The sequence below is a fragment of the Phaethon aethereus genome (genome assembly GCF_964289735.1).
Source record: "Phaethon aethereus genome assembly, chromosome: 10".
Lineage (NCBI taxonomy): Eukaryota > Metazoa > Chordata > Aves > Phaethontiformes > Phaethontidae > Phaethon > Phaethon aethereus.
In genome coordinates, this window is record NC_138586.1 from 1507599 (window position 1) to 1535590 (window position 27992).

The window sequence follows — 27992 nt, forward strand, 5'->3', positions numbered from 1 at the left end:
GATGCTTTTTTCTTTTTTTCTTTTCTGTCTGAATGTGATGAAATGGCAACAGCAAAGGACCGGTGTGATTGGCAATGAGTGATTCCTTGTGTGTGCGTTCAAGGCACGAGCAGAGTCTGCCCAGTGCTGTTGGAGAAAGGCACAGTGTATTCTGGGAAACCAGAGCCTTATCAGTGGCTTTTTTCCACTCCCCTGGGTGGCTTCAAGACCCACGCTGGTCCTCCCAGAGACACCTGAAGTTAATATTCACCTGGAAGCAGAAATGCTAAGGACACAACCAAAAAACCTGGCCAAGCAGGGCAGATATTCGCAGCCCCAAGTGAGCTGGCTGCCAGGAAACCACAAGTGGGCTCAACAGGACACAGATGATGGCTTTGTCATCTGCTTTTGTGCTGTCCCTTGCTTGAAGGCACGTCAGGTGCATATGTCATAGGCCCTTTCTTCTATGCCCCCACAGAGACTGGGGTTGTCATGTTCTCACATGTCAGAGGAGCCACATCCACAGCCACGCCATGGGGCAGTCCAAGAGGATTGCACCGGCAGCTTGAAGTGAGACCTCTCACGCACAGCCAGGCTACCAACCCGTCACAACCCTCCTGGGGCTCACCAAAGGCACCACCCTGAAAGGGGTAAAAAACTCCCAAAGAACTTGAGACACAAAGGACAGTTGCTCCCGAGTGACAAATAAATAGCAGGTTTGCTGGAAGAAAGCCCTTTGGAATCCAAGGTCCATCGCCCCGGTGCTGCCGGGAGCCTCGTCACAAGATCAGTCTGTAATTATAACTCTTTTAATGAGATTTCTTTTAAAACCAGAAACAGTTTGGTACAGGGCTTGCAGAGGGGGCTTGCCTGCCACCCCTGCCCTGCCGGTTGATCACAGCATGGGTTTGTTCCTACGTACAAGAAGAGGAGAGGCTCCTTGGGAAAGAAAAGAGTTTCAGCTGCTCCTGGAGAAGTGATGAATGTAGGCGGCTCCTAGTTCTGGTGCCGCTTCATGTGGAGAGCCAGATGGTCGGAGCGGGAGAAGCACCGGCCGCAGGCTAGGCACTTGAAGGGCTTGGCGCCCGTGTGCTTCCGATAGTGCCGGGTCAGCTCGTCGGAACGGGCAAAGCGCCAGTCGCAGCCTTCCCATGTGCATTTATAGGGTTTCTCACCTGCAGGGAAGAGCCACAGGTCACAGGCACAGCACGGCGCCGCCATGCAAGAGCCTATGCGGACACACGTCTGCCCAGCCTCCCAAACACCCGCCCATCCTCTCAGCGATGTCCGTCCTTCTTGGGAGGCCCTGGAGGGCATCCGGGGCTTCCCTGCTGCAGAACAGGGCTCGTGGCCACGTTGACACTTTACGCTACCAGGTTCACTTGCTGCACACAGCCCATAGCCACTAAGGGACCGTAAATCGTTGAGCTGCAGTAACCAGGTCTTGTCCATGTGCCCCGCCCTGCTCTGCTTTCTAGGTTTGATTTTTAGTGCTGTTCAAGTTCCTGTTGGATTTTGGAGCATTTCTAGCTGAAAAATATTCTGAGGGTTGGTTGTTTGGGGGTTTTTTTTCTAACTAAAAAGCCAAAAATTCCTATGGAAGGTGCTGTTGCTCATACTGGCGTGGGGGGCATCAGGAGGAAGCAGGGGGTTATGTAAATTTTCCTCAAAGCCTCACATCTTTGAAACCACCATCTAATGCTCTCTGTCTCAAAATTCAGCCCTGCAGCAGCTCTCCACACACAAATCATTGTGTTTTCTTCAGAGCACTTGGGTGACGTAATGCCTCTGCCCTCTCCCCGCTCCAGCCCGTACACACCTATTCCCAAACTGAAATGAATTACATTGTGCAACTTCTCAGCCAGCTGGGAACTGGGCTGGAAAAGCCCATGCCCGCTTCCAACTCCCTGCGTGCCCAGGTTGTAGAGCTGAACCCTGGCTGCAGCCCTCTCCACGCATGGGTGTGGTGCTCTCAAATATTAGCCCTCGCTCTTAACAGCCTGAACAAGCAGGCAGAGTTCAGGGAATGTGCTGACTTTCCCGACCTCAAATATTTACCATTTCATCAGCCAATTGCGGAGCACACCATCACGGCATGAATGCACGTACACATGCAGGATGCATGCACAGGCATGTGTGTCATGCTCTGACATGTTTCCCAGTGAACGGCCGTTCCTCCCCGCAGCCTGCGTGCTAGGCAGGTGGTGGATTTGGCCAGGAAACAGAAAACACTCAGCTGCAGCAAGATCTATGGTGTCTTGCACGTATCGGACAAAATATGAAAGCACAGACATCTGAACCTGGAGGAGACTGGGCACCAAGACCACATCCTGCTCCCCAAAAAGGCCCTGTACCACGGCGAGGAGATAGGTGTATTTTTTATGGCTCAGGTAAATACAGAACTTAAAGCCAATTTACAAGCAGCATGCTGGATGTCTTACGGCACGCTGAGGATCTCGGGGGTTTGTCAGCATTTGTGTTAGCGTGCTAAGACAAAGGCGGGATTTGCACTGCGCGGCCACAGATATTGTCCCAGCCAGGTCACCAGGCTGGGTCAACCCCACCAAGGCCCTTTAGTTTCAAACAATAACAGGTTGATCTCCAGGATAGAAACAAAATGCTTTCCATTGTCCCACGAGCTGGCTCCATCTCCCAGGACAGCACGGCAGGGCAAGCTCAAACAAAGGACCCAAACTGGCATTCCCAGCCCCCGGGAGGCGGGTGAGCAGCCACCGGGTTATATATTTAATCTCACAATGGCACCCAGGAAATGAATGGTGTCTCCAGGAGAGATGAATACAGCACCAGCCCATAGCAACGGGCAAACCACAAGAAAAGATCTTAGAGATCATGTACTTCTTAGCTCAGCTGCCATCAAGCAAAGAATCGAGAGAAAGGGCATTATTAACCCTTCAAGTAATGGAGCTGAAGCGGCATCGAGCGTACTTAGCTGGCAGGAGTTGGGACGGGCCTCTCCGCTGCAGCTTCGGTTCTGTGCTCAGCGAGGCTGAGGCCTCAAAAGCAAAACACGAGGCTTCAAAATTCGGACGCAGACACTCTGAGCCTGCCTGTGTATGGCCCTCTGGTTTGGATTCCCTTCTTTTTATCCACCCCACAACACTAACAGTTTTCTTGACTACTCAGGTCACAGCCTCCTTTGCCTCTCTGCCCTTCCCTCTTACAGCAAGTGACGTGGAAGGAGGCAAACACACTTGGATTTCCAACCCAATTACTGAGAAAACTGAAAAAATTACTGCATTTTATTGCATTCAAAAACCGCCCAAGTTTGCCTGGATACATCTTTATATTGTGACTTGTAAGGACGGTGCCTGTCTTAGATGGGTCGTGTCTCTGGGCACAGAGCTAAGACCCATGTTCTGAACAGAAGGGGAAAAGAGATAATTTAATTTTAAAGTGAGAGCCCTACCATAGCCCTGAATAACAGACTGCTGTTGTGACAAACGCTTATCACCACCCAACTCTCGGAGCCGGGACAATGTCCTTCCTGTTCCTTTCTTCCACCCCTTCCGTGTTATTCTCCAGCCTGCTCCTACCCAGGCCCTGCCAAAAAATACTGTACCTCATGCACAAAGAAAAATTCTATGCTGGCTTGTTTGAAGGACTGATAAGATGAAAACGGAACAGAGCCAAGTGCAAGAACTGATTCCCAGCCTCAGGATGGGTTTTGTTCGTTGCTAATAAAAAAGAAAAGTGAACTCTGGGCCAGCTTAATTGCTTTCAGTAAAGATCAGTCCTTCTATAAAAGAGATTTATGAGGGCACTGATGGTTCCTGGACTACCTGGGGATCTGATAAAGTTTGAGGTATAATAAATGCCTTAATGAGAAGACCTGTGCTTGAATGCACATGTGCCACTGAGCTAGGTTTACCCATGGGAAGCTGGTTGTGGTGGGAGTGGTGGGAGCTCCTCTGTGCTAGTGACCCCGTTTACACCAGCAAGGGCAGCCCACAGCACCCTTGCCCTTGAGAATGAGGGCACAGCCCTTCTTTACCTGTATTCAGAGCCCTTCCATATGTGTATTCGGCAGCTCCAGGGATGTACCACTGGCAGCTGCTAAGAGGACAAGCACTGAGTGCAAGTGGTCTGCATGGCTGGTGTATATAGACATAGATATATATGTCATATATAGATATTTCTGTAGGCTAAGCAGGATCAGACCTGGCTAGGATCTGGGAGATCTCAAAAGAAGAGCTCAGAGTGATAGAGGTTTTGGGGGCACCTCCTCCACCCAATCCATCAACTCAAGAGTCTCCAAGACTTCTCCTAAATTCTAGACCATCCCTCCAGAAGGCAAGAAAGTGCACACAGCAGCATACAGTCACTATAACCAGTGCAATCATTGGACTTTTTTTAACATTAACATCAGCAGACTTAACTGTGCTCCCTACCCCAGTAACCACCCTAGATTAAGGTAATCAGCTCAGCTACATTATCACCGCCATTAACAGGCACGGTATTGGCTGGCAGAGTTTCCTGATGATGTGATGCTCTTACCTGTGTGAGTCCTCTGATGTGCCTTCAGATGGGAGCTCTTGGTATAAACTTTTGAGCAACCTGCAAAAACAGAAAAGACACAACTTCCCTGTGAGAAACGGGCCCTGGCTCAAACAGATCCAGAACATTTATATTTCAGGTTAGGGACAGAGCAGGACTGAAAAGCACTCTGAGTAACGGTATGCAAATAAGCCTGGCTATACCCATTTTGTTTCAGCAGTAACTAAAGAGCATCTGTTCTCCAAGACAGACAGACCTTTACAACACTCCATCCTTTGCCACACAATCCTGACACCCATGGGCATTGTGCTGGGAATTAAGGGCAGGGGCAGAAGAGTCAGGCACAGACTTTCAAACCCCTCCTTCCTCAACCAGGTCTTCCAGACAGGATGAAAACGTTAAATTCACCACCGTGAGCTGCTGGCTTTGTGCTGCCATCTGTCTTTCTGGATTCCAGACGTAGCTGATATCACTGCTGCAAGGCTGGAGGGAAGATGTATTTTGTAATAGTCCCAGCCCTGGCAGATGTGGTAAAAATGTTCCAGGAAGCAGGAAATGGCAGGTACACTGTGGAGCCACAGCTTGGCTTTCAGGATCCAGAGTAAAGCCTGTGGGAAGTTTTCTCAGATCAGCAACAACAGGTTTAATCAAAGAAAGGTTCTGAACAGAAATACCATGACTTTGGCAAATGTTTCAACAACAGGCATCTCAAAATGAATCCTTGCTAGGCCCTTGTTTCAGCTAGAGAAAGCTTCAGAAGGCTTCTCATGCTGCCTTTGTGGCCCGGCTTCATTGTGTTTTGACAACTATATTAAAAATATTAATTTGATTTTTTGATGACCTGCATAAGCAACATAGTCGTATTTTTTGTTCCAGTGTTTCCACATAGCCTGAAGAAGCCTCTTGCATGAGAGCAGCTCTCCGCTCTGTCCTGCTCAGGAGGTGCAGGAGCAGTTGGCTGTCTTTCCCCTCCCCGTGGTAGGAGGGATAAGGGTTGGTGGCACAGTTCAGTTTTGCTTCTGATGGTCTGAAGCCTCGGAGGTCACTCACACTCCGGAGGGAGATGAGTCTACGTGAGATCAAGGACTGCAGGGCATGGAAAAAAAGCCAGCCGAGCACCCAAAGCAGTCCTCAAACCCAGAGGGAGCAGCAGAGAGAAGCCGGAGCAGGGCATGGCTGAGCTTCACTTCCCCATGAGAGCACACAGAGGAAAAAATGCTGGGGCCACAACCTGGAAACTTGGATCAGGGCTTTGCGAACAGGTCTCCCCTGTTCATCCAGTTACCGGTGTGAATTCGGCATGCCTCCTGTCGCTTCCTCACGCAGACCACGTCAGTAAGACCTGCTGCCCCTGCCATCAGGCCTGACTGGTTTCACCTCTAGCTGAACCTCAGCGTGAAGGATTAGAAGAAGCTCTCCATTGGCTCTGCACATACACACTATCGAGCCACCCGGTGTTTATTCAGCACAGGTTGTTTGTTTTGGTTTTTTTTCACCACAGATGTGTTCCTGCCTTCCTATGCAGGCCAAAACTGTGCTGAAAACAGGCGAGCTTTGCCTTGGTAATGTGTCCCGCGGGATCAGACTCTTGCTCTGAGCAGTTCTGACAAGAGCGGAGGGGTCTGTCTCAGAGCAGTGGTCTACTTACACCGGCAGTCTCTCTCCCACCGTGACCAGCAGAAGGTAAAAAATTCAGCACAAGCAGTTAACCACAAGAACATGGGTGCAGCTTCTGGCTCAGAAAGTCCCTAATCTGCAGGTTGCCAGAGGGTGGGAAGGTGTGAGCACAGAAAGATCTCTCTAAACATGTCCTATTCTTATATACTTCCTCAGGTCACTGCTGGAGGCAGGATCTGGGCTAGACGGGCCTCTGGGCTGACCTACTACAGCCACTCTTGTGCCACGGAAAGAGCACATAAATCTTGCAGAAGGCAGTTAGGAAGTGACTTTCCTCAGTTCACACACACCCATGGGAAAACTGTTTGCTAATCCCCAATAGCTCGATGGCTGGGGCTCAGCCCAGGAAGTGGGAGGTGTGTGTCACTGTGCAAGGACTGGTGATTTTCAAGTCGTCACACTGCCTTCACTGGGGTTTCTCCCTAGGGAGGCAACTGTTTCTCTCCCATGCGGCATGAATTAGACTTTGCAGCTGTGGGCCCCACAGCCTCTCTGTGCCCAGTGCAGGAAACCCTGCAAGACCTCCTCCTGACGAGGCATCACAGGTCTTTGGACATGCTCAGGCAATGAGGTGACACACAGGGAACAGCTTCAGCTCCGGGCTGATCATTACCCTGAAACGCATTTCCACACCATCCTGATGCAGTACGTGAAGCCACTGAAGGATATGACACAGAGATATTCATCTCATTACCTCTTTGGAAGAGAAGAACAGAGACTGTAAAGGTTACTTATGGAAATTACTCAGTGGTTTGCCACTCATTATGGGAGAGTGGGAACAGAAAGGTCAGTGAGAAAGCCAGCATGGTTTCACCCGTGGAAAGCTGCTCAAGGTTAGGCAAGCCCTGAACAAAACAGGCAGCTAAGGCAGCAGATTTCCAGGAGGATCCCCGTGCTTTGCAGGACCTGTCTGCCTCTTGGAATCAGGCTTGCTTTTGCCAGAGCGCGAAGCAGAAAGGGAAGGGGAGTAAAAAAAAAAAAGGCTTCAGCTAGTGCAGGCAGGATCGACCTCTTCTACTCCCTTGGTGGTGCTAGAAACCCCACTTCCCTGGGGCTCTCCACCCAGCTCCATAGCTCCCTTCATCATGCAGACAAAGTGATTTTGGATTAAACTCCTGCGGAGGCCCAAGGCAGCCCCCAACCTCAGTGTGTCAAGAAGAGAACCCCGCCAAAGCCAAGCCAATACATCAACCATGAGCATACCTGGGTAATCGCAGTGATGGATTCTCCTTTTCTCCAGCTCAGGGTTGTTGCGTCTGTTGTATTTGGGCGGCTGCATGACAATGTGCCCTTGGGAGAGGGTCCCAAGGCCATTGGGGACTGGGGGGACCTGGGATGACTGGACCAACTTCAGTCCAAAAGTGGCTTCATAGGATGGTGGGGGAGAGATGGTGTTGATGAGCTCGGGTTGATTTTCTGGGCTGCCGGGCTGTGAGTTGGGGGGTGAAGGGGGCAGGTTCACCCCTGGAACAGCATAGAACTGCCCTGAGATGTTGAAGTTTCCCTGTCCCTGGGAGACATGGGGGTATTGCTTTACTGGCCCTCCTGGATGGACAGGTCTGTGGACCACACCGGACATGGTGTTACCTGTGGACATGGTGACACCGCTGAGACTATTGATGGCTGTGGTGCTGTTGGAGGAGGATGTCAGAGTGGTAATGTCAGCGCTTCCATTGCCAAGGGGCATCTGGTAAAGCTGGGATTGCTGTAGGTTGGTGGATAAGGGGATTTCAGAGGGCATCTCCTGCTTGATGAAGATGTTGTTCACTGCCACTGACTGGGGCATGCTGAAGACACTGGTGAAGTCGGGCAGGGTCTGTGTGGAGCCAGATGCAGAAGAACAGGGTTGGGCAAAGCTGGTGCCAGGCTCTGTTTTGATCTGTGGGAATGGCGTCATGGGTTTGGGTGGCCGGTAAAGTCCAGTGCGCAGGTGCGTCGTGTCTGGCAGAATCACATTGATGTTCACACTGTACGGCGTAGAAGTGGGCTTCTCTGTGGAGAAGAACTCATCCACCACTGAGGCACTCTCCCGGCGGTACTTCTTGTCTGGGATCATTGGGATGGGTGGCACCTCGTTTGAAAGGTACTTATCCATTTCGGACCGTGCCTATGGCAAAAAAAACAGACAAGAGAACTTGTGAAGAGTGACCTTGACACACTGGTGATGGGAGTCCAATGTTCAACAAGTACTTAAGCTAGCAGGAAATTGGGAGAGCTGCAAGAACGGCCCAGGAGTCACAACCTGTGGTGATTTAGCTTTGGTCTCTGACTCAGCCACAGACTCCCCAAGAGTGAATCACTGTACTCTGTCCCCCTTCCCTCCTACCCTTCTGCACTGATAACAAAGGGTAAGATAGGCAGAGGATGCAGCTATGAGAGAAATATAGCCTGATAAAGAAGAGCCAAACTTTAGGTACAAAGCTTTGGTCATACAAACAGGGGAATTTAACACCAGAAATGGGATAAAATAAGAAACTCAGCTCCAGTTCAGCCTCACACTTTGTGCATGTTGGATCTGCAGCCCACCTTAGACATGCTCACTCCAGTCTCCTTTAAGCTCAACAGCCTGAGAAGTATTGCATTTTACTCTGGGACAGTATCTTTAATTAGCTGAGAATAATTTGGGCTATAGCCCTAGAAATCTAAGTGATGTTGCCACTTATTCAGTGGACTGTGAGCCTAAAATGGAAACTGCCAGGCATACTATTACTGTCTTGGTAAAGTGACTCAGCCCTCACCTAACCTTTGGTTTAGTTCTAGCTTTGTAGAGCCGTTTTTACAAGTCTGGGTCCTCCAAGCTAACAGGACCTCTAGCTCAGACAATCACCACTTGCCAGGTTTCTTCCCCTCCTGGTTCATGTCTGATGCAGCATCCCACTGGATCCAGGCCCAATAATTCAGCAAACTGATGGAGCAATCCGCTAGGAAATTCATCCCCTGGCATTTGATGACTCAAGTTCTGCTCTTTGTGGTTAAAGATATCAGTGCTAATGCTCTTCCATAAAGTTACAGCCTTTAATTATGTGGTTATCCATGTGTCAAGCTCATTGCAAAGCCCTCATAGACTCATTCATATGTAGAGGAGTTGGCAAAACCACCAGGTTTACCTGGCAGAGCCTACAGCGCACTTCAGGAGAGCAAGCTGATCTCACCCCACACCCTGCACGCTTGAGCCGAGGGTTTTACAACTCTGAACTATGTCACTGGAGTGCAATGGGCCAAAGTCATCCCTGCTGCAATTTCATTGCTCTTAACAAAGCTGGACGGGACCCAAGAGATTTCCTCGCCCTTTCCAGTGAAACATATCACCTGTGCTTCCAGCTAATTCAAAGAGCCTTTGCACTTCTGCAAGCCATACTGGCAACGCATGGGTAAGTTGGCTTCCACCCAAATACAGGTAGATGCCACAAATACACCCTCTTCTACATGGGTGGATTTGGAAGTACTACGCTGCACTGGAACTGAGCACACAGCACTGGGACCATGTTTTCTACGCTGTGCTCGCTATGCTGGTGTGTGTACACACTGTGCTGTAAATCCTATTCAGCCTGATCGAATGTGCAGGCCCTGAAAAGTCCCTGCCCTTACTAAAGGAAGCTACGTATTGGCACTACAAGCTCACTCTGTGTCACATCCTCACCTAACCGCCTCTGCTAAAGCCAACACTGCCTCCAGCAACACCCCCCCGCCATGCTTCAGTGAGGAGACCCTGGCTCAGACATACCCCAAAGCTGAGGCATCAGCAGGAGGGAGGGAACAGAATCGGAGACGCTCAACTCAGTCCTCGCAGACTGGTCCAAACCCCTGATTTCCCCTCTGCTCCTCCCTGCAGAGTCCAGCTTGGGTTCCCGCCCGAGGGAGAACCACAACCACGCCAAAACTTTGGAGCTGAACCCTGCGTGCTCCTGCCATGTGCACCCACACTGGCATATTACGGTTACCCTTGGGAGTCAGCTTGCTCTAGGCAGTACCAGAGGCTCTGAATGCCGTACATACCTGAGCAATGAAATGACCCACTTGCCAGGAGTGGGGGCAGGGGGAAGGTGTTGGATGCCTTTTACTTCTACACTTCCCTTATCTCTGGCATTTAACTTTCTCACCTTCAGTTCCCAAGGGAAGGTCTCCCTCCCCACAACTCCAGTGGGTCCTTATATGGCAGGTGGCCAGGCAGGTATATTAAATGTAGCAAGGCATGGAGGGCCCTAATTTCAGATCCAAAACCTGCATTCTCAGCCAGAGTCCCCCTGTCTGCTGCCTGCCCCCCCACTTGGTGTCTCCCAGCCTCCTTTTCTCTCATAACCACCCCTACCTGCAGAGCAAAGTCTTCTTCCTGTCATTCCATTAAAGCCTGATAAATTTACTCCTGATCCTTAGCAGCCCCAGCGTCCTGAGGACAGGGGGTGTTAAGGGGAAGCTGGTCAGAAGAGCAAAAGCAATGGGCTTTCACCAGACGGGAAAGGATACCAGCCCCGTCCGTAGCTGCAGCCCCACTGGTGGGTGCAGGACCAGGAGGGTGAGGGCCCCGCCCCACTGGAATCCAGACTGCTGTAATGCTGCTTATTGTGTCACAGGTCCCCCACAACCCCGGGGACCCCAGTGTCCTTCAAAGAGGGAGAAGGGGCCATTTGCTTGTTTGTGGCCCAGAAACACCTAGCAACCCTAGTCCGCTCTGGCACTGCTCCTGTTGGGTGCTAGCACCCAATTCCAAGCCATTTCCCTAAGTATCTCCCAGCCAATGCTCTATCCAAAACCAACTCTTCTGCCCATGGTCAGCACAACTGGGATGACTAAGTGCTGACATGTCTGGGTGGGATCCAACTCAAGTGTCCTGAATGCAGGTGTCTCTATCTGGCTGTCACTCACAGCTCCTTTCACAGTTGGTGGGGATCCAGTTAATGGAGACATGCAAGCCGCAAAGGAGGTAGATAGCTACACAGGCGTCTGGATGACTTGCACAGATGGAGACACCATGAGCAGGAGGAATGTGCCCTGGCTGCCGGCGGGGGCAGGAGGAGGGAGCGGAGGTGCCGCCATGTCCTGACCAGTGGATCTGGGTGGCCTGCACTAGGGCTGGGTGGGTGGAGGAAAGTCCCAGCTCAGTCTCTTAAGGGCTTTAGCGGTACCTCTCACCAACAGGGACAGAAGCATGCAGAGGGAGGAATGAGGAAAGCACTTCACCTCAAGAATGAGTGGCGGCATCCGCTGTTCCATCCTCATAGGGTGCAGCTGTGGGGCAGACAGGGCTGGGTTAGTGGGCTGGCCTCCTCCAGGGCCCGGCCACCCCCCACAGGCCTCCCCAACCACCCCCGGCCAAGCAGCGCCTCAACCCCTCCCTCTCCCCAGCCCCTCATAGGCCCTGGGCCTCAAGCTGCCCACCCTGTCAGCGGGTGCGTCCCCACCACCAGCGCCTCCTCCCGCCTCGCATGCCCCCGACATGGCGGCAGACGAGGGTTGCCTGCTGTTGGTTGGTCAGCAGCACCAGGCCAGAGCGCCACCTTTCTCCGCGTCACCACCTGCAGGCCGGGAGGACCAGCAGAGATGGGGGTGGAGCCAGCCCTGAAGTGGGTGGGGTGATGCCCCATTGTGGGGGCGTGTTTGCCCCAGGCACGGGCCCCAGCCTGGTGGGGGGACCCCTCGGCCCCCCACCCCAGGGCCATGGCACAGGGGGACACTGCCCACCTCCGCAGGCTCCCAAATCCAGGCTCCCCAGAAACAGGGATGGGGGTTCAGAAGCTGCAGGAAGAGCAGGCAAGGGCTCAGCCCGCCCAGCCTGCGCAGGGATGACCTCCATTTTCCTCCTGCCCGGAGGTGGGAGCGGAGCCGGCTGTGCCTTGACATCGCCTTCTCTCTATTCACTAACAGGCATTTTTTTATATTTTTTTGGTCTGTCTTTCCTGTTTAACATCACCTGTCCCAGAGGCGGGTGGGGGGAGGGACAGAGCAGCCCGCTGCGGGGATGAGCAGGGACTCGGTTCCCAGCTCACACAGCCAGTCTCTGTTTTCATGTCTTAATCCTCGCCGAGAGGCAGCGCGAGATCTGCTGCGGCGTTTGGAGCTTGCCCAAGGAGAACGGCCTCTTGGTGAATTTGGGCAGCAGCTCAGCATGCCTGCAAGGTTTGGTGAACTCTGGGCTTCTCACGGGGATGGAAAAGATAGCTGAGAAATACAGAGTTTTCCAGAGGCGGCTTTGAGGCACGGCACAAAGACCTTCAGAGATTTCCAGCCTGGTCAAACCAGTAAGTTCTTCCAGTTCCCATGGGGCTCCTATCTGCAAAGGCTACCTTAGGGTAGGCAGAAATGTTCATGCTGCGTCCTGGGAACAGGCTGGAAAACACTGGCGCAGGCATCAAGGGCTGAGCCTGCAATGCTCGCTCACTCAACTCATGTGATGTCTTTTTTTGTGCAGACCTCATGGTGCCGAGCCCCAGCACAGTCACTTCCGGAATGGGCACCCACCATGAGATGCTGTGATAGCCAGGAGAGACCGTGCTCAGTGGCATGTCCAGGGCCTCAGGCACAACTCCTCTCCTTTGCCCAACATCTAACAAGCTCCCAGTGCCCCAGGCCATGGCATCTGCAAGAGCAAGACACAGGAAACTTTCCCCAGGAAGAGCCTCAGCCACACCACCAGGACTTGGACGGACCGTGCTTCCTGGCAGAAGTGTGGCAGCACCACAAGCTAGATCAAGGCCCTCCGAGATGAAGCTCTCAGCATCACACCACTGCCAGGCTCCTACAAACAGAGGACTTGGAGGACTCCCACCTCCTGAGGCACAGGAGCAGGTACCCCAGCCACCCCTGGCAGCAGGGTCCCCAGGGACCTTCTCTGCAGTTTGCCTTCAGCTAGCCCATTCCTCTGCTTAGCAGTCTCCAAGGTGGAAAGACTTTGTCAGGACTTAAATCTCCTTTATCATTCCCCGTATGCACTACAGCGTGCTTGGCAAAGGTCCTGCACACCTCTTCTCCTGCCTTGTTTCACCCCAGCTTTACAGAGAAGGCTGATGGCTCTTCTCAGATCTCTCACTCAGATTTGGATCCTTTCTCCAAGGTCAGTGCTCAAAATGGGCCACAGTCCTCCAGCACCAAGTAAAGAAGAGTTATCTCCAAATCCCAAGACAGTATTTATCTGTATTCTGTGGGTTCAGCATCAGCCTGTGCCGTGTTCTCACTCCACATCCTTCTTCTGCAGCTGCTGCTGCTTGCTGGCTTCCAGTGTGCCCATTTTCTCTTCCACAACCACTATGTTTCAACCTCACCTCTACCTTTTCTCCAGTTCAACAAGATTAAAAAAGCCTTTTCTTGCCTTCCCAGTTTGGGGTCATGCACACATTGTCAGGTTGGTCAGTCAGACCAGCAAGGGCTAGAAACCAGCCCAGGCTTCCCTCTCTTTCACAGAAAATCAGCAAAACCAACTCAATTGACTCAGTTTTCCCATTTTTGAGGTGTTCATATTCTGGGAGTTGCATCTAAATGGAGGATGTTCCTTGCAAGGCCATGACAGACCACAGAGCCACACAGCCTTGAGAGGACAGGTGCCAAACAGGCTGGGGATGCTGGGAGCTGCCATCCCTGGAGAGACACTGGTCTCCATGTAGTCTTCATGCCTGGAAGCATGAGGAGATGCTTAAACATGAAATCTGCAGGTCAGAGCTACAGGGGTTTGGGGATTGAAAGCTGAGTCCCATCAGCTGGAAGGAACAGCTTCAGCAGCACCTGCATACTTCAGCCAAGCTCCTTCGCAGGTAATGGTGGTGGTCCAGCTGCTGGATCCCTCATTTTGGGGTCAACCACACCAGGAGACCATCTGTATTCAAGACCTGCCATGGTAAGCAGCACAAATACAAATGAAGCAATTGAGGGCAAAGCAGGCCCCACCAGGGAAGCCCCATAGACACTGGGTCTCTGCAGAGTCCTTGGCCAGCCCCAAGGTCCTGGCAGCAGGCTACAGCCCTGCCTGGGGCGGCTCCAGAGAGGGCAGCTGAGGACACTGTGGTGGGCTCACATGAGACAGCAATGACCTGGAAAGATCAGCCCATCCCTTCCTGCCTGTCTGCCAGCCACAGGCAGGGAATTAACCATTTTCTTGCCTTTTTGAGAAAGACTGAACTTACCACATAGCCACGGAGCTCAATTCATCTCAATACTGCAAGAGAGATACCCACCGTGACTTGATGGAGAAAGCCTCCAGGGCCTTCTAGCTGAAAAGCCACTAGGTCTTTGGTGGGTTCAGTGGCCCAGTTTCCCCTATAGTCGCTAGCAATGACACCGCTGCAATCACCGAAGACGTGGAGGAGATATAAGGTCTGGAGGCAGGCATGCCCCAGACTCCAACCGCATTGACGAGGGCAGCCATCTTAGGAGCCATGGGTTGCTAGCTCAGGCAAAAAGTGAGCAAAGGGGAGATACAGGCAAAGCAGACACGAGCAAAACTTCTGTGAGTTTAGAGGTGTCCAAACGGGCATCTTTGGTTTGGCCAGGAAGGGAAAGCCAATAAGAATAGCCTTTCATACAGTAACAGCACTGAACTCCTGTGGTATTTTCCCCTCAAACTCATAGTAACTATTTATGACCATGGAGGAAGGTCTTTTCAACCTGCCAGAGAAAAGAAAGCCAAAAAAACCCAAGCAGGAAAAGGAAAGGGATTAGAACAAGCACTTTATCCACTCCAGACAAGGTCATCGGACACCAGTTTGTGTCACTGGACCAAGCACACTTTACACTCAGCACTGGCACATCTGAACCTGGGATCTGGTGACCGAAATTCCCTGGAGGGCAAGATAACCTCGGCAGCCTCCGAGAGAGCTGTATGTTGAGAAGAACCCAGCACTGTGAAATCATCAAAAACCCAGCCTTGCAAGCCAATTGCTCGATGAAGAAAGCAGACAATGAAGCCCTGCTTCCCCCAGCTCTCCTGAGTGGATTCTCCTGTGGCTAATAGGCACTGACACGAGTCTCCCCCCTCCACCCTCTGCCAATTTCCATAAATTCTGCAGGAACCTCCTGCCTTGGAGACCTCTATCCCTCTTTCAGATATCGTCAAAGGTAGAGTGAGGCGTTATCAGGACATCGATCAATATACACTGGGTCCAAGACAAACATTTCTTGGGAGGACGCAGAAGAAAACGGCACTTGAGCCAACCATGTCATTTTGCCAGCGATTAGCCACGAGCATCGTTAGAAGAGCGCAAGGCACTGCAGGCTGTCGAGGCAGGAGGCGGGACGTGTCTTTCCCATGATTAAATGCTTTCTAATCTGAAGTTGATAAATAACAAACCGCCATAGAAACATCAGATGTTGTCACCACACGGGCAGCAGCAGAGAACAAGGAGAGAAATCAATGTTTGCTAAACAGGCAATGAGCTTGTAAAGTTGGCAGAGGGAACGGTTGGCGGGGAAAGGACTCGGGGAGGCGGGGGGGGGGGTCTCCAATACTTAGCAGCTTCAAGCCCTGCGCTAGCCCCTGCCTGGCCGCAGCCCCCCCATCCTGCGAGGCATCAAGCCTGCTTCCCTCCTTCCCGGCTGTGCTGGTCACAGACGCGAAGAGCTTTCAGGAGAGGGGCGCAAGGAAAATGCCAGCTTCATCCGTGCAGGTTAGCAGCACGACCCCGTGAGGTGGGGGTTCAAGGGATGGGGAAACAGCAGGGCACATGCTTCAGGTGCAAGGGGGGGGGCCCTCCTTGGGGCAAGGGGCCCTCCTTGGGGCAAGGGGCCCTCCCTGAGCACGGGCAGGCATGGGATCAACGGTTGTGCCTGTTGTCCGGACCCTGGGATTACGCAGTACAGCCTCTTTCTCATACATGCACCTGCATGAAACTCCAGCCTCCAAGGGAATCAGCAAACAATGGGGAGGATAATCATCAATCAAAAACCATGGCAAGTACCTGGCAGTACCCCTTTAAAGGCACACGTTATAAATAGACCGTATTTATATACAGATTTGGTTCAATATCAGCATTTATTGTCTCCTAGTTAAATATTGACCTGAGTAAATATTTGTTTCTCTGATCATTTGGTTTTGATATTGACCTCAATCGACGTTATTTTCTGTTTGTTCCTCAAGTCTTCTGGAACTCTCTGCAAAACGGGATTAGCAAAGAAACCCCAGGACTCTTCCTTTCAAGTACACACAGGGCCAAATGTTTAGCTGCTGTAAATAACAAAGCCCCATCGCGGGCAGCAGAGCCAAACCCGATGCTTATGTAGGTGGGTGCTGGGCTGCACGAGGCCCCGGATGGACTCCTCTGCTTGCTCTATCTCAAAGAGGTTAGGAGCGACTCCAGGAAACTAGTGCTGCCCTGGAAGCATTCAGCTGCGTCTGCATTGCGTGCAACGGGGCAAGATTCATCTTCACTAGCTTTGGCCACCTCCAAAGTGGGCATCTAAGCTGAAGGCTCTGTGCAAGCTCACTCTGGAGTCCACGGAGAAGACTGCCAGAGGTGATCTATCCCACCAGCTTTCCATCTTGAGGCTGTCACACCTTTCCACCTACAAGAGCAGCTCCTGGAGCAGGACAAAGATACACCCTTTGTCCAGGTTTCTGCCAGGAGCTCATGGATGGTCCAGGAGCTGAGCCACACTGCTCTGGAGGATTATTCTGGTACTCTTTTCTGCCCTTGTGTTTGAACTACCCAGGGTAATTATCACCTCTCAGAAACAAGGAATTTCCTTGAGTCCAAGAGTCACCAGCAAGGCAGATGTGGGAAGCTGCGAGGCTGCCTGGCCTCTGGCTGAGCCAGTAGGCAGCAACATTTCCAGCAGACTTGCTGACTCTGTTTGCTATTCCTTTCCTCCGACAACTGATAAAGACTCACTCAAAGGCAACCTACCTTGGTTATTTATCACAGAAATCATGCCACTACAGTCAGCAATCCCAAAGGCCAAAGAAACCAGGAGAAACACCCTCATCCAACTCCAAGGTCAAGTGCCTGGAAGAGAAGCAGTTTGGAGCAGCCAGGCTCCAGCAGGCTTTAAGAAAGCAAGCAGAAACCTTTCAAAAAATAAAGCCATAAATAGACAAAAAAAACCTAGCAGGGTAGATCTCAGAGACACTGAGCTTGGAGAAAGCTCTGGCCCAGCTGCAGCATCTCTAGGCCTTACTGAACACAGTGGCCATTCAGCCATTAGGCAGGTCTAGAGGAAGGGGGGTCGTCCTAGGCTGACATTAGAGTAGCTCCACACTGGTTTCCCCTTTTGCAGAACTACCACACACAACCTCGTGGTAGTGGTATAGGAGCCCTGAGGCAGGTGGGGAAACTGGGGAAGCCGTCTGCCCTCACCCATTGCTCCCCGCTGTGCCCCGGCAGGAGGGCAGCTCTTTTAAAGCATGGGAGGGGAGGACATGAGGACTTAAAGGAGTTGCGCCTTTGTACACAGCTTTCTGTTTCTGAGCCGCCCTTGCTCAGCAAAGGCTGCGGTCAAGCCCATCAAAGCCAACTGGAGATTCTCCATCAAGCTAAGCGGGCACCCACTGTTGGAGTCAGGAGTCTGAGCTGGGTAGACTTTTGGTGTGAGCTGGTGCAGCCATTTGGATGGTCTGTCTGGAAAAACGAAACTATCTAATGTTGTTTCCACTCCTGGAAGTTCAGGAGGCTTGGAGCTACTTGAGCCCCAGCCAAAACATGCAGGAACTCAAGCATTCCCCTGGTTTATGCGTGCATACAATTAAAAGTTGAATTTGGATAGCCATGCAGCCCCTGCTGGTACCATCAACTAGAAGCAGGCCCATCTGCAGCTCCATTTCTCCTTCTTGGTTGCAGCCTCTGCTCGAGCATACCCTCTCCCTTGAATCTGAGAAGATGGAGGCTCTCAGATGCCACCATTCCCCAGGGTGACCTGGACAAATTTATCCACCTATTTCTAGCTATTGCATGGCCACAGGACATGGGACTTGACCTTGAGGCTTCCAGCTCCCCTCTGGTTACGCATCCATGCCACAGATCCTGAACCGAGTGTGACATGGGAGAGGCTGTTGGAGCTCATAGGGAGCTTCCCCAGCTGGGTTATGGGTGGGATTCATTCCACCTCACTCAAACCATCTAAAAGCTCACACTCGTCACCTCCAACCAGAAGAAAAGCAGCACATTCCCTTGGCAGGGTCTGACAAAGGCAGAGTGAGTCATTCGCTGCTTGCTGGGGCTTGTGGAGTCCTCCTGGCATTCAGCAAGCAATAAAACAGGCCAAAAAGCCTGTTCTTCCCAGTACAACGCGCAAGGCAGACCCAATACCCCACACACGTCTAAGAAAAGCAAGGTCAGGTTTCACGTGCGGACAGCAAATCCCACCGTCCTTGTGGCCCTCAACTTCCTCGCCAAACCAGTTAGCAAAACAAAACAAAACAAACCCTAAGGCAGGTGAAAACATTGCATTTGAGCAACTAGGTCTTTGGGCCAACTTCTTTCTTCCAAGCTTGCGCAGCACCTAGCACCAGTACAAAGCCAGGAAGATACTGCCAGAAGCAGGGACTGAGGGGGACGTTGGAGCAGGTCAGCCTGCTGCAGCCCCTTCTGCCATGCTACCCTATATATTTCCTAGCGTCTGTGCTGCTAGGAAGGTTCTTCTGTTAGCCTGAGAGCAGAAAGCCTCGAAGGTTTTTTCCACATTTTCCCTATAGAGAAATGAATTGCCCAGTGCTGTTAATTAAGGGCAACTGATAACGGCACAGGCCGATAACAGGCAAATGACAGTTCCCGTGGAGAAGGCACCGAGCCCTGGAGAAGGTCCAGCCAGAGCATTTTAGAGCCTGGGGTTTGCCAACCCCAGGGAAACTCGAGGACTGTGACACTCGTGTCCCAGAGGTGATGTCAGTCAGCCAAGTTACTGATTTTGAGTTCTCCCAAAAGCACGGCGCAGAACCGCAAAAACACCAAATACTGAAAGTTGCTCAGAATGAAACATTGCGTTCTAAAGCAAGGGTATTTCGAACGATAGGTTGGGAAGGGGAAATACCCCAATTTTTCCATTCAATTTAACAAACTTGGGTCTTTTCCACATTTTAGAGAACACCATCAAACCTTTTATTCTTAAGAAGGATTTTTCGGTTGAATATATTCAGCCACCCCTGGGGTCAGCTCCCTAAACCGTCCTTGAGGAGCAGCAAAATGGAAAATGATAATGTTGTACAGGCAGCACGGAAATGATGGGCTGAACTGGCTGGTGAGTAGGTACCCACATATCTCTGCCCTCTCCAGCCTGGGTTCAGATTCATGAAACAAATTGCCTTAGGTGCGATAGACGTGGCAATGGATGGATAATTTTATTTTCTCCTGCAAGTGCTAAGTACCTGCATTCTCGGACCAACTATACTGGGACCAATTTCTTGCCATTCTCTTCTGCTTGTACTGGAAATACTACAAAGAGCAAGGTCATTAAATGCATTTTAATACTTGCAAATCCTGTCCTTGGTGGAAACTTGAAGATCCCCATCACATTAAAAAAAAATTAAAAAATAATAATTTTCAAAGAATTCTCCAAGCATTTCTGAACTTAATGAAAGATTCTTTGTTTGAGTTTCAATCTGAGCTTGGAAGGGGCTGAACCTCTTTGATGTGGTAAACAGCCCATGGGGTTTTTTTGAGAGTTTTCATGCTAGCTCAAGTTCTGAGAACATCTGAATTGTAAACATTAGTTATCCAATCCCCAAACACCAACTGTACCCTGTGACTCATGTAATTCACCAATGGAGCACAAGAAAAGCAAATATTCTAATCAAGGGGCTCAGCTAACAAGACGGTTGTAAGTGTGATTATTTGCAGTGGATGGGTTAGATAAAAGAACTCACTGGACCAGGGAACGAGAACAAAATAGCGTAGGTAGCTGACCAAACAGGTTTGAGAGGGGAAAATTCACAGTTGATGATGCACCGGCCAGAAATGCACTACCCTAGACCTTCGTGAGTAATTTCAGATTACTGTGTTTGCTTCCCACAGACCGTTCAGGAAGAGCGATAAAGGGAAATCCGTTGCATTTATTATGGAGTTGGAGTCCCCTGCTCATTTCCTCCCTTAAATACCTGCCTTTTCAGTGTTCAAAAAAACCCAAAACAAAACAAAAACAAAAAAAACCCACGGTTTTCTAGCTAATTTGCAACCTCTCCCATGTCAGCAAGTGGAAAACAGGTTCCAGGGCAGGCTGCGCAGGAGGACAAGGAACAGCACACCTGTAATCTTCTTCTTTCTCGGCGCTGTCCCTTCCTCTCGCTCCCCACCTTGCCGAGCCAAACTTCCCCCAAGCAGAACAATCATCCTTTGTACCACCCGGACAAAGCCATTGTGCTCCAGCGAGCTCAAAGTTCGTCCAAGCCGTTTCATCCTACACCTTGTCTGCTTCCAGCAGCGCTTGCGTGCACACCCGCACACACACGGGAAAGTCTGTGGGTTTGGGGGATTAAGAAGAATAAAATAACAAACACGGTGGCTGAGATCCCCCAAACTTCCCAGTCTTTGGCTCACCGGTAACATCGTTTTTGTCCAAAGCCTGCTGAGCAGTAGCAAGCTCCCCGCTGACTTTGGACCTGCTCCCACAACAGGATCTGATCTGCAATGAGACCACCACCACTCTGACACAGGGCTGCGGCAGGTGGGCGTCCTGCCTGGGGACTGTCCCCAAGGGTCTTCCTGCAAGAGTAGAGGGACAAATTCATCCTTACTGGGGACTCTAGCTTCATTTCCCCTGGCCCTGCAGACACCTGCCAAACAGAAAGCCCATCAGACTTGCAGATCTGTGGGCTGGTCCTGAAAGCATCAGGCTCCAGCTGATCCCAAAGCAAAACATCCTGGAAGGATCCTTCCCTCCCAAGATCCCTCCAGCCAGAGGCCACGCAGGGCTCAGCCGCACCAACTGCCAACCCACCATCTTGACTTGTGCTGAGAGGGATTGAGTGAGCCCGTTCCTCCTTGCCCAGCCTTTAACGTGACATCTCTGTATCACCAGCCTGTTTCCGCGCACCCCCCGAGCCTGCCCAGGCAGCCGGCGCCCTTTGAAAATGAATTTTGCACAGCATTTTGCACGCTTCTCTGGAACGCGTGGACATTTTTGAACCCTTCTGCAAAGCCAGGAGGATCCCAGAGGGCAGAACATCCCGGCCACCCGAGATGGAGTGGAGAACCGTGACTTCACAGTGCCCGCAAAAGCACATTACATGGACCGAGCAGCCCAGAAAGAGAAGGTGGAGTAGAGGATGGGTGAGGAGCGAAGGCAGCACGCGGCTCCTGCCAGTGTTGTGAATCGCGGCTCGTCTGACGCGTGGCGGCACAAAGCCTGCGCAGTCCCCGTGCACCGTCACGATCTGGCAGAGGCAGGCAGGGGAACACCTTCGCCTTGCAACACCGTGAGCTCAAAGCCTGTCCTCAAACATGGGCACAGCCTTGAAAACGGGTGCTACCCCGTTGAGCTGATGTCTGTGGTGTCCCCATACCTGGGGCCACAGTCAGCAGCGTGACCACCTTCTCCTGAGTGTGCTGGGCACGAGGAGGACCCCGGGAGAGAACACAATATTTTAAGTCCCCTCTGAGCACACAAGGAGTGACATAAAACTGCAGAAAGATGCCCGGGCTCAGCCACAACAAGCTGTCAACATCTTATTACACACCCAGCAAAACTCCAAAGCTGCCATCTCCCCTTTCCCTGTGGAAAAACCAAATTCATTTGTTGCATGCAACTCCTGACAGCCCAAGGAAATGAATCGCGCCTTGACAGCTGTGCTGTGGGCTACATCTCTACAAATAAAGCAGAGCAGGACTCCTTCCTGGCCGCCACGCAAACCACACCTATACGAGCAGGATCCATCACCCTGGTTCCAACTGGGCTGCGCAAGATGGTGGACTACCGTGGAGCCAGAAAGCCCATCCCCAGTCCAAGAGAGACCCACCATCTGGTCACCGCCCCAGCGCAGCCCCAGTTGTGACAAGGATGTGGCCAAAGGGGCTTAGACCCACGAGATGCAGGACATCGCACACAGGGCCCCGCAGGGACAGAGAAAGATTGAAACAGCTCCTGCATTGTCCACAAAGCTGGAGCACACCTAGAAATGCTTGGCCCAGCTTCTCCTGTGATACCAGGAGCAAAGGCCCTGCCAGAATAAAGTCAGAGGAAACACCGCGGCACCGACGTCCACTCCATTTGAAAGGGTCTGGGAAATGCCGCTCGAGGTACTGAGAATTCAAAGCCGCAGGAAAAGCTCTTGGAGGACGGCACCATTCTGATACCCCCTAATCTGGTCGAGCACCTCCCAGACGCTAGAGCTGGTTTCTTCCTAAGTGAGCCCTTCACCCAGCCCTCGGGCAGGGCAGAAGGGAGGTGCACCAAGCACGGGGGTGAGAAACTGCCTGTAGGGTAGGAACTGGGCTTAGGGGACACAAGCTTACAGCAGCATAGCCCACCCAAGGAAAGCGAGGCAATGAAGGATTGAGCTGGCTTGGGACTATCCCCAGCCACACTCAGGTCTTCCTCATCACCCATGACAGCCTCCGAGTGCTCACCATCCTCAACACAACTGCCCTTGGGGCTCCTGATACAGGTAGGCAAGGGGTTAAACCAGGGGACAGGCTGTGGGTTTTTTCCATCTCATCCCAGCAGCTTCTTCGCCAGGTCCTGTCCTCACTCAACGCTGCTGCAAACCCAAGGGACCTTCTGACATTAGGCAGCAGCTCTGAATTCATGGTTGGAACAACCCATTCTCCCAACCCCTTAACTGTAGCAAACCCAACCATGGAGACAAGTGCGGGACACCCCTTCCGCCTCACCGGCACCTCGTGCTCCTCACAACTGCAGGAAAGCCTGTTAGGAGCCAACTCCTGTCCTGCACATGTTGGATAGAGAGCAGGGGAAGTGCCATCTCCTTCCCCACCACGCTGGCAACCTTCCTTCCAGAAACACCTCCAGGATCATGGAAATGTGGGCTTGCACCGTTGAGAAGCCCACTTACACCCAAGGGAGACCACAACATAAAGCCACAGGTGGCTCCAGGAGGGATGGGGTGGCTTAGAGGACTTGGCAGCGGGGTGGCTCATCTACCATGAGGTCAAGCCCAGCCCAGAGGGACATGGTCACCCATCTGACAAGCAGCAGATGGTCCCAGGAGGGTTCCCCAGCCCCAGGTAACAACAAGGTGCCCAGGAGCTGCTTTGGCTCATCAGACGTGGAAAGCAAAGGGCAGCAAGGTGGGAGCAGCAGATGAGCCCCGGTGCCCCCCCCAGCCCCCTTGCTCATCGGGGGTACCTGACAGCCATGCAAAGGGACCCTCTCCTCCTCTTCTGAAATGCTTCCCTGGACATGCCTTGCTTCGGGTTTCATTTATTATTATTTTTTACCTTCCTTCCAGCATCAGCCTCTTGAGATTTAAACAGGAAAATTCTGTTTCTTTCTGATTCAAATCAGAAAGGAAAAGTGCTTTTCTCTCACAAGCCCTTTTCTGTCCTCTTTTCTCTCTTTGTTTGTTTCTTAATTTGGGGCAAGGCAGCTGGAAAGGCAGAGAAAAGGGAAAAACTGATCCTAAACTCCACAAAGGATCTATTTCCACCTGACTTGGATCGAATAAAATTTTCGACAGCAAACAGCTCCCACCTTCCACTCTTGTTTGAAAATCGATTTGTGGCAGCGGGAGGGAGAAGACTTCGCAGCCAGCGAGATAAAGAGATCAGCTGCGAGTTTGCTGCTTTCTTTGCCGGAGATCAGCGAGACAGAAGTCGGGAGAGCTGGAGCAGCGAGAAATGTCCCGTGGGCGATAGCCAGTGCCGGAGCTCTGACAGGTCACAGCCTTTTCCATGAGGCTTGTCAAACTGCTCTGATAAACACCCTCCCGGGGCAAAGGGTTTCCCAGACGTGCAGCCGTCCAGCTTTTCCACCCTCCAGCTACAGCAGCTTCCTCAGCATCTCTTCGACAACGACCACAGTTAAGGGAGAGGGGGCCAACCCAGGAGAACTCCTCCCCAGGAGATGTGGGGTCCAGCCCTGGGCTGTCGGGGGTTTTGCCACCCGCAACGCTTCAACCCCGGGTGGGTTTGAAAAGAAGCCCCAATGTGGCCGTTGGGGGCTAAGTGGGTGCTGCACGGAGCACGGGTGAGCTGGTACCCAGCTCCAGCCCTGCAGCTTTCCAGCCTCCATCCCAGGGACCCCATTATCCATAAAGGGGGGTGGGTCTTATGGCAAGGGGATGGTCTTATGGCAAAGGGATGCCACCTCTCATCAGCCCAAGGCCCACCCCATCTGCCTCCACTCCAGAGCAAACTGGTGGTGGGGTGGCATTGCCCCAGGGACCAAACTGGGGGGAAGAAACCCCTCTTCCCTTTGAAGGGCAGCGAGGACGGTGTGGTGCGATGAAGGTGTTTCCAACCACGGGTGGGTTCTGCGTCCCCACGTCCCCCACGAGGAGGGCGAGAGGTGGCACGGGGCTGGCCGAAGCCACGAGGCACTGCTGCCTGTCTGCTCCCCATGGCCACGGCCGAGGCGTGGGGTGAGCACCGGCCCCGCTGCTTAATCCCACCCAGCAAAAGCGGAGAGAAAGCAAACCTCGCCCTCCCCCCAGACCAAACAGGGAGCTGCTGCTCTTTCCCACCGGGGGTGGGCCCCGGAGATAACCCACACCTTTCTGAAGGGCGACCACCCGACCCTCCGACTTCCAATAACCCACCCGAACCCGGTGCGGAGGGGCAGGGGCTCCAGCAGCCCCCGGGTTACGGGGAGAGGCGCCGAGCCGGGACCACCGCAAGCGAAGGAGGAGTGGGCTGCACGGCCCTCTCCCCGCATTTTGACCCCCACATCCACAACCGCCGCTCGCAGCCGCCGTGGATGCCGGATCGCCAGGCCGTCATACGGAAATACGGCAACGGAGACGCCGCCTTCATCTCGCCACCTCCCTCTGAAGGACGGAGCCCCAAAACTGTCCCTTGGGGCATCAGTGCCGCCGAGAGAGGGCAAGCGGGCAGCGGATACACGGCCCCAACCCCTGCCCCATGCCGAACCGTAGCCACCCACCATGGGGATGCCCTCCCGGGGGTCCCCAGAGGAACGATGGCCAGGACGAGGGGGTCCCTGCTGAGGGGTTGGAGCCGCCCTCCCGCCCGGATCAAAATGGCGCTGGGGACACGGGGCGTGGGGTTAATCATTAGCTGCTGGCGGTGCCGGGCACCCCGCACCCCAGCTCGCCCCATTTCTCTGGGAGGAAAAGGGGCCAAAGCCAGGGCAGCGGGGTGAGGGCAGGCCTGGCTCACCCCCAGAGCGCCTGACGGCTCTTCATGGCGGGACGAGGGGTTCATCACCCAAAACACCGGCAAGGAGCCTTGCCCCCCGGGAGGGCCAGTGGGGCTTGAACGCGCTTCTGCCATGGCCCAGGCCAGGGGTGGGCGTGCAAGAGGGGTGGGCGTGCAAGAGGGGTGGGCGTGCAGCAATGTCCCGAAGCCGCTTATCCGGTCTTTATCTCCGGCACGCACAGGGGGGACGTCGCTGGGGAATTTCAAGGAGCATTCCTTCCCCACCGCGGCGGCAGAAGAAATAAATGTAATAAAATAGAAAATAACCTCCCATTTCCCCCCGCTGCCACGCGCAGACACAGCAACCCCGTCGCCCACGTCCTTCCCAGCGAGCCGGCGGCAGCGCGGAGCCCCTCGGCACCCCCTCACCTGCCGGCCCCGGGTGAGAGGGACCGAGCCGCGGCTGCGGGGAGCGAGCAGAACCCAGGCTCTCCTCCAAAACGGGCAACGGGGCGTTTCGAAGAAAGGCAGGAGGAGAGGGGGGGTGTGAGGGGAAAAAAATGAAACCCAACACGCCCAAGAGAAAATCCGGCGGAGGGGGAAGCACGAGCGTACAAAGCGACGGAGGGGTTTCAGCAAAGAGCGGAAAAACAAAGCGGAATTAAGTCAAAATCCACGCTCGCGTTTGCGGGAGGTGTTAGCAGCCTCCGTGCACCTGAGCGGGCCAAGCTGGCCCCTTCCCGCCGCCCCACGGCAAACCGCCGGCCTCCGCCTTACCTGCGCCAGGTCGGGCGGGTTTTCCAGGGGCTGGGCGGGGGGTTTGATGTCCTCAAAGACGGGGGCGTCTTCGACGGGTTCCCCCGACATGGTGACGGGCTTCAGCGGCGTAAACGCCGAGGCGTCCTCGGGGAGCGGGGTGCGCAGCACCAGCCCGCTGCTCATTCCTCCCGCGCCCCTCGCACCCGCTCCCCCGGGGGGAAAACAAATCTTATTTAAAAATAATATAAAAAAAAAAGAGGGGGGGGTGGGGGAAAAAAAAAAGGGGGGAGGGGAAAGGGGGGGAAAAAAAACCCCACAACCCTGAAGGCAGAGGCGAGCCCGAGTGAGTGGTTAATCCCGGGAGGCCAGGTGCCGGGTCGCGGGAAGGCTTTACCTGGGCTGCGGGAGGAGGAACGCCAACCTGGAAGCGGCGGCGAGGCCGCGCGGAGCCAATCAGGCTCCCGCCGATGGCCCCGCCAGGCCACCGGCAGATAAAAGGCTGCCGGGAGCCTCACCGTCGGCCATGCTCCGCCACGGCGTCCGGGCAGCACCGGCGCATCGCTTCCCGCCGGGACTCCCGCTGGTGCCACGCCGGCCCCGGACCCCCCGCTGGGGCTGGAGCCCACCTGTGGGACTGGGGAAGGGCCGAAACAACCCACAGCAAGGAAACTCCCCAACTGAATCCCCTGCGCTGAAACACGGGGGTTATTTTAGTTTTTAAAAGCAATGGCTTTTTTTTTTTTTTTTAATGAGAAAACACCATTTTGCGATGAACGGTTGAATTTTGAACAAAAACTGATTTTGCGAGACAAGGAGATTCCTGCTTGCTCGACCTTCTCATTCCCAGGGAAGAGAAAGAGAAGGATCAAAAATAAATAGATGAAGTGAAGGGGAAAAGGGATAAACCTTGGGGGGGGGGGGGGGGGGGGAACAACAAGAAGAAAAAAAAAACAACAAAGGAAAAGTTTAAAATGTGTAGATACGAGGGCATGGTGCTTTCCAGCTCGGCTCCTATGGAGAAACCAAGCAACTGCATTTGGGTTTCTCTTTTTGAGAGAGGGGGGGAAAAAGAGTGTAAAAAGGCAGAGGAACAAGGGAATGAAAATCACCTTTCTGGGGGGGGAAAAAAAAAGATTAAAAAAAGAAGAGCCATTTCTCCTCCAGACGCATCCGGCCCCAGCTGTGTCCAGCACCTTCCCAAGGAGCTGTACTGCGTCAGGCTAAGCGGGAGCCCGGTCTCAGCGTCTTCTCTCCCCCTCCGTGCTCACCCACCCCAAATGAGCCCTGTGACCTCCCTTCCCCACTTTCGGGTGCCTCCTGGGCACAGGGTAAGCAGCGTGGGACAGGGATCGGCCCGGTTTTAACCACCCCCCCGGCTTCCCGCAACATAAACGCGCAACAAGTACGCCCAGCGAACAAGTTTGCATCGACGCGAGACTTTGGACCAACGTCCAGGTGCTCCCGAGGAGCCGCTCGTGCTGAACAAGGGGAAGTCCAGCTCTCGCGGCGGGGGGACGGGACAGTCAGAAATGTTGAGCCCTTGGGAAAGCAAACGAGAGCGGGAATTTCTCAGGCTTTGCCAGGAGCATCTTCCCCGCATGGCTTTGCTTTCCGGGGAAGTCATGATGCCGCTGGAGCAGCTACCAGGGACAGGATGGGCTCCCAGGTGACACCAGGGAGATGGGGGACATCACCACCACCACGCACGGAAATGGAAACCCACCAGGCAACAAAAGCTTGATGCTCGCAACTGAGGGTGGGGGTCCCGGGGTGTGAGGGGCGCGGGCAGCAGGGTTGGCGTGGGGCTGCCTCGGCGTGGGGCTGGCTCGGCAGCACCATCTTTCCATCTTTGGAGGAGTTGGTAGCCACAACTGAAGC

The 27992-nt window shown here is 53.2% G+C and overlaps 1 protein-coding gene across 1 annotated transcript; it reads right to left on the bottom strand.

The window, feature by feature from the left end:
- Positions 1 to 975: 975 nt before the first annotated feature.
- LOC309408271 (Krueppel-like factor 5) lies at positions 976 to 27952 on the bottom strand (the record flags this gene model as incomplete). Its single annotated transcript, XM_082004065.1, has 5 exons — positions 26133 to 27952; positions 11350 to 11397; positions 7375 to 8278; positions 4495 to 4554; positions 976 to 1154 (listed from the first exon to the last, which is right to left on the bottom strand). The coding sequence occupies exons 1-5, from the start codon at positions 26295 to 26297 to the stop codon at positions 976 to 978; spliced, it is 1356 nt and encodes a 451-aa protein (XP_081860191.1). The 5' UTR covers positions 26298 to 27952.
- Positions 27953 to 27992: the final 40 nt, after the last annotated feature.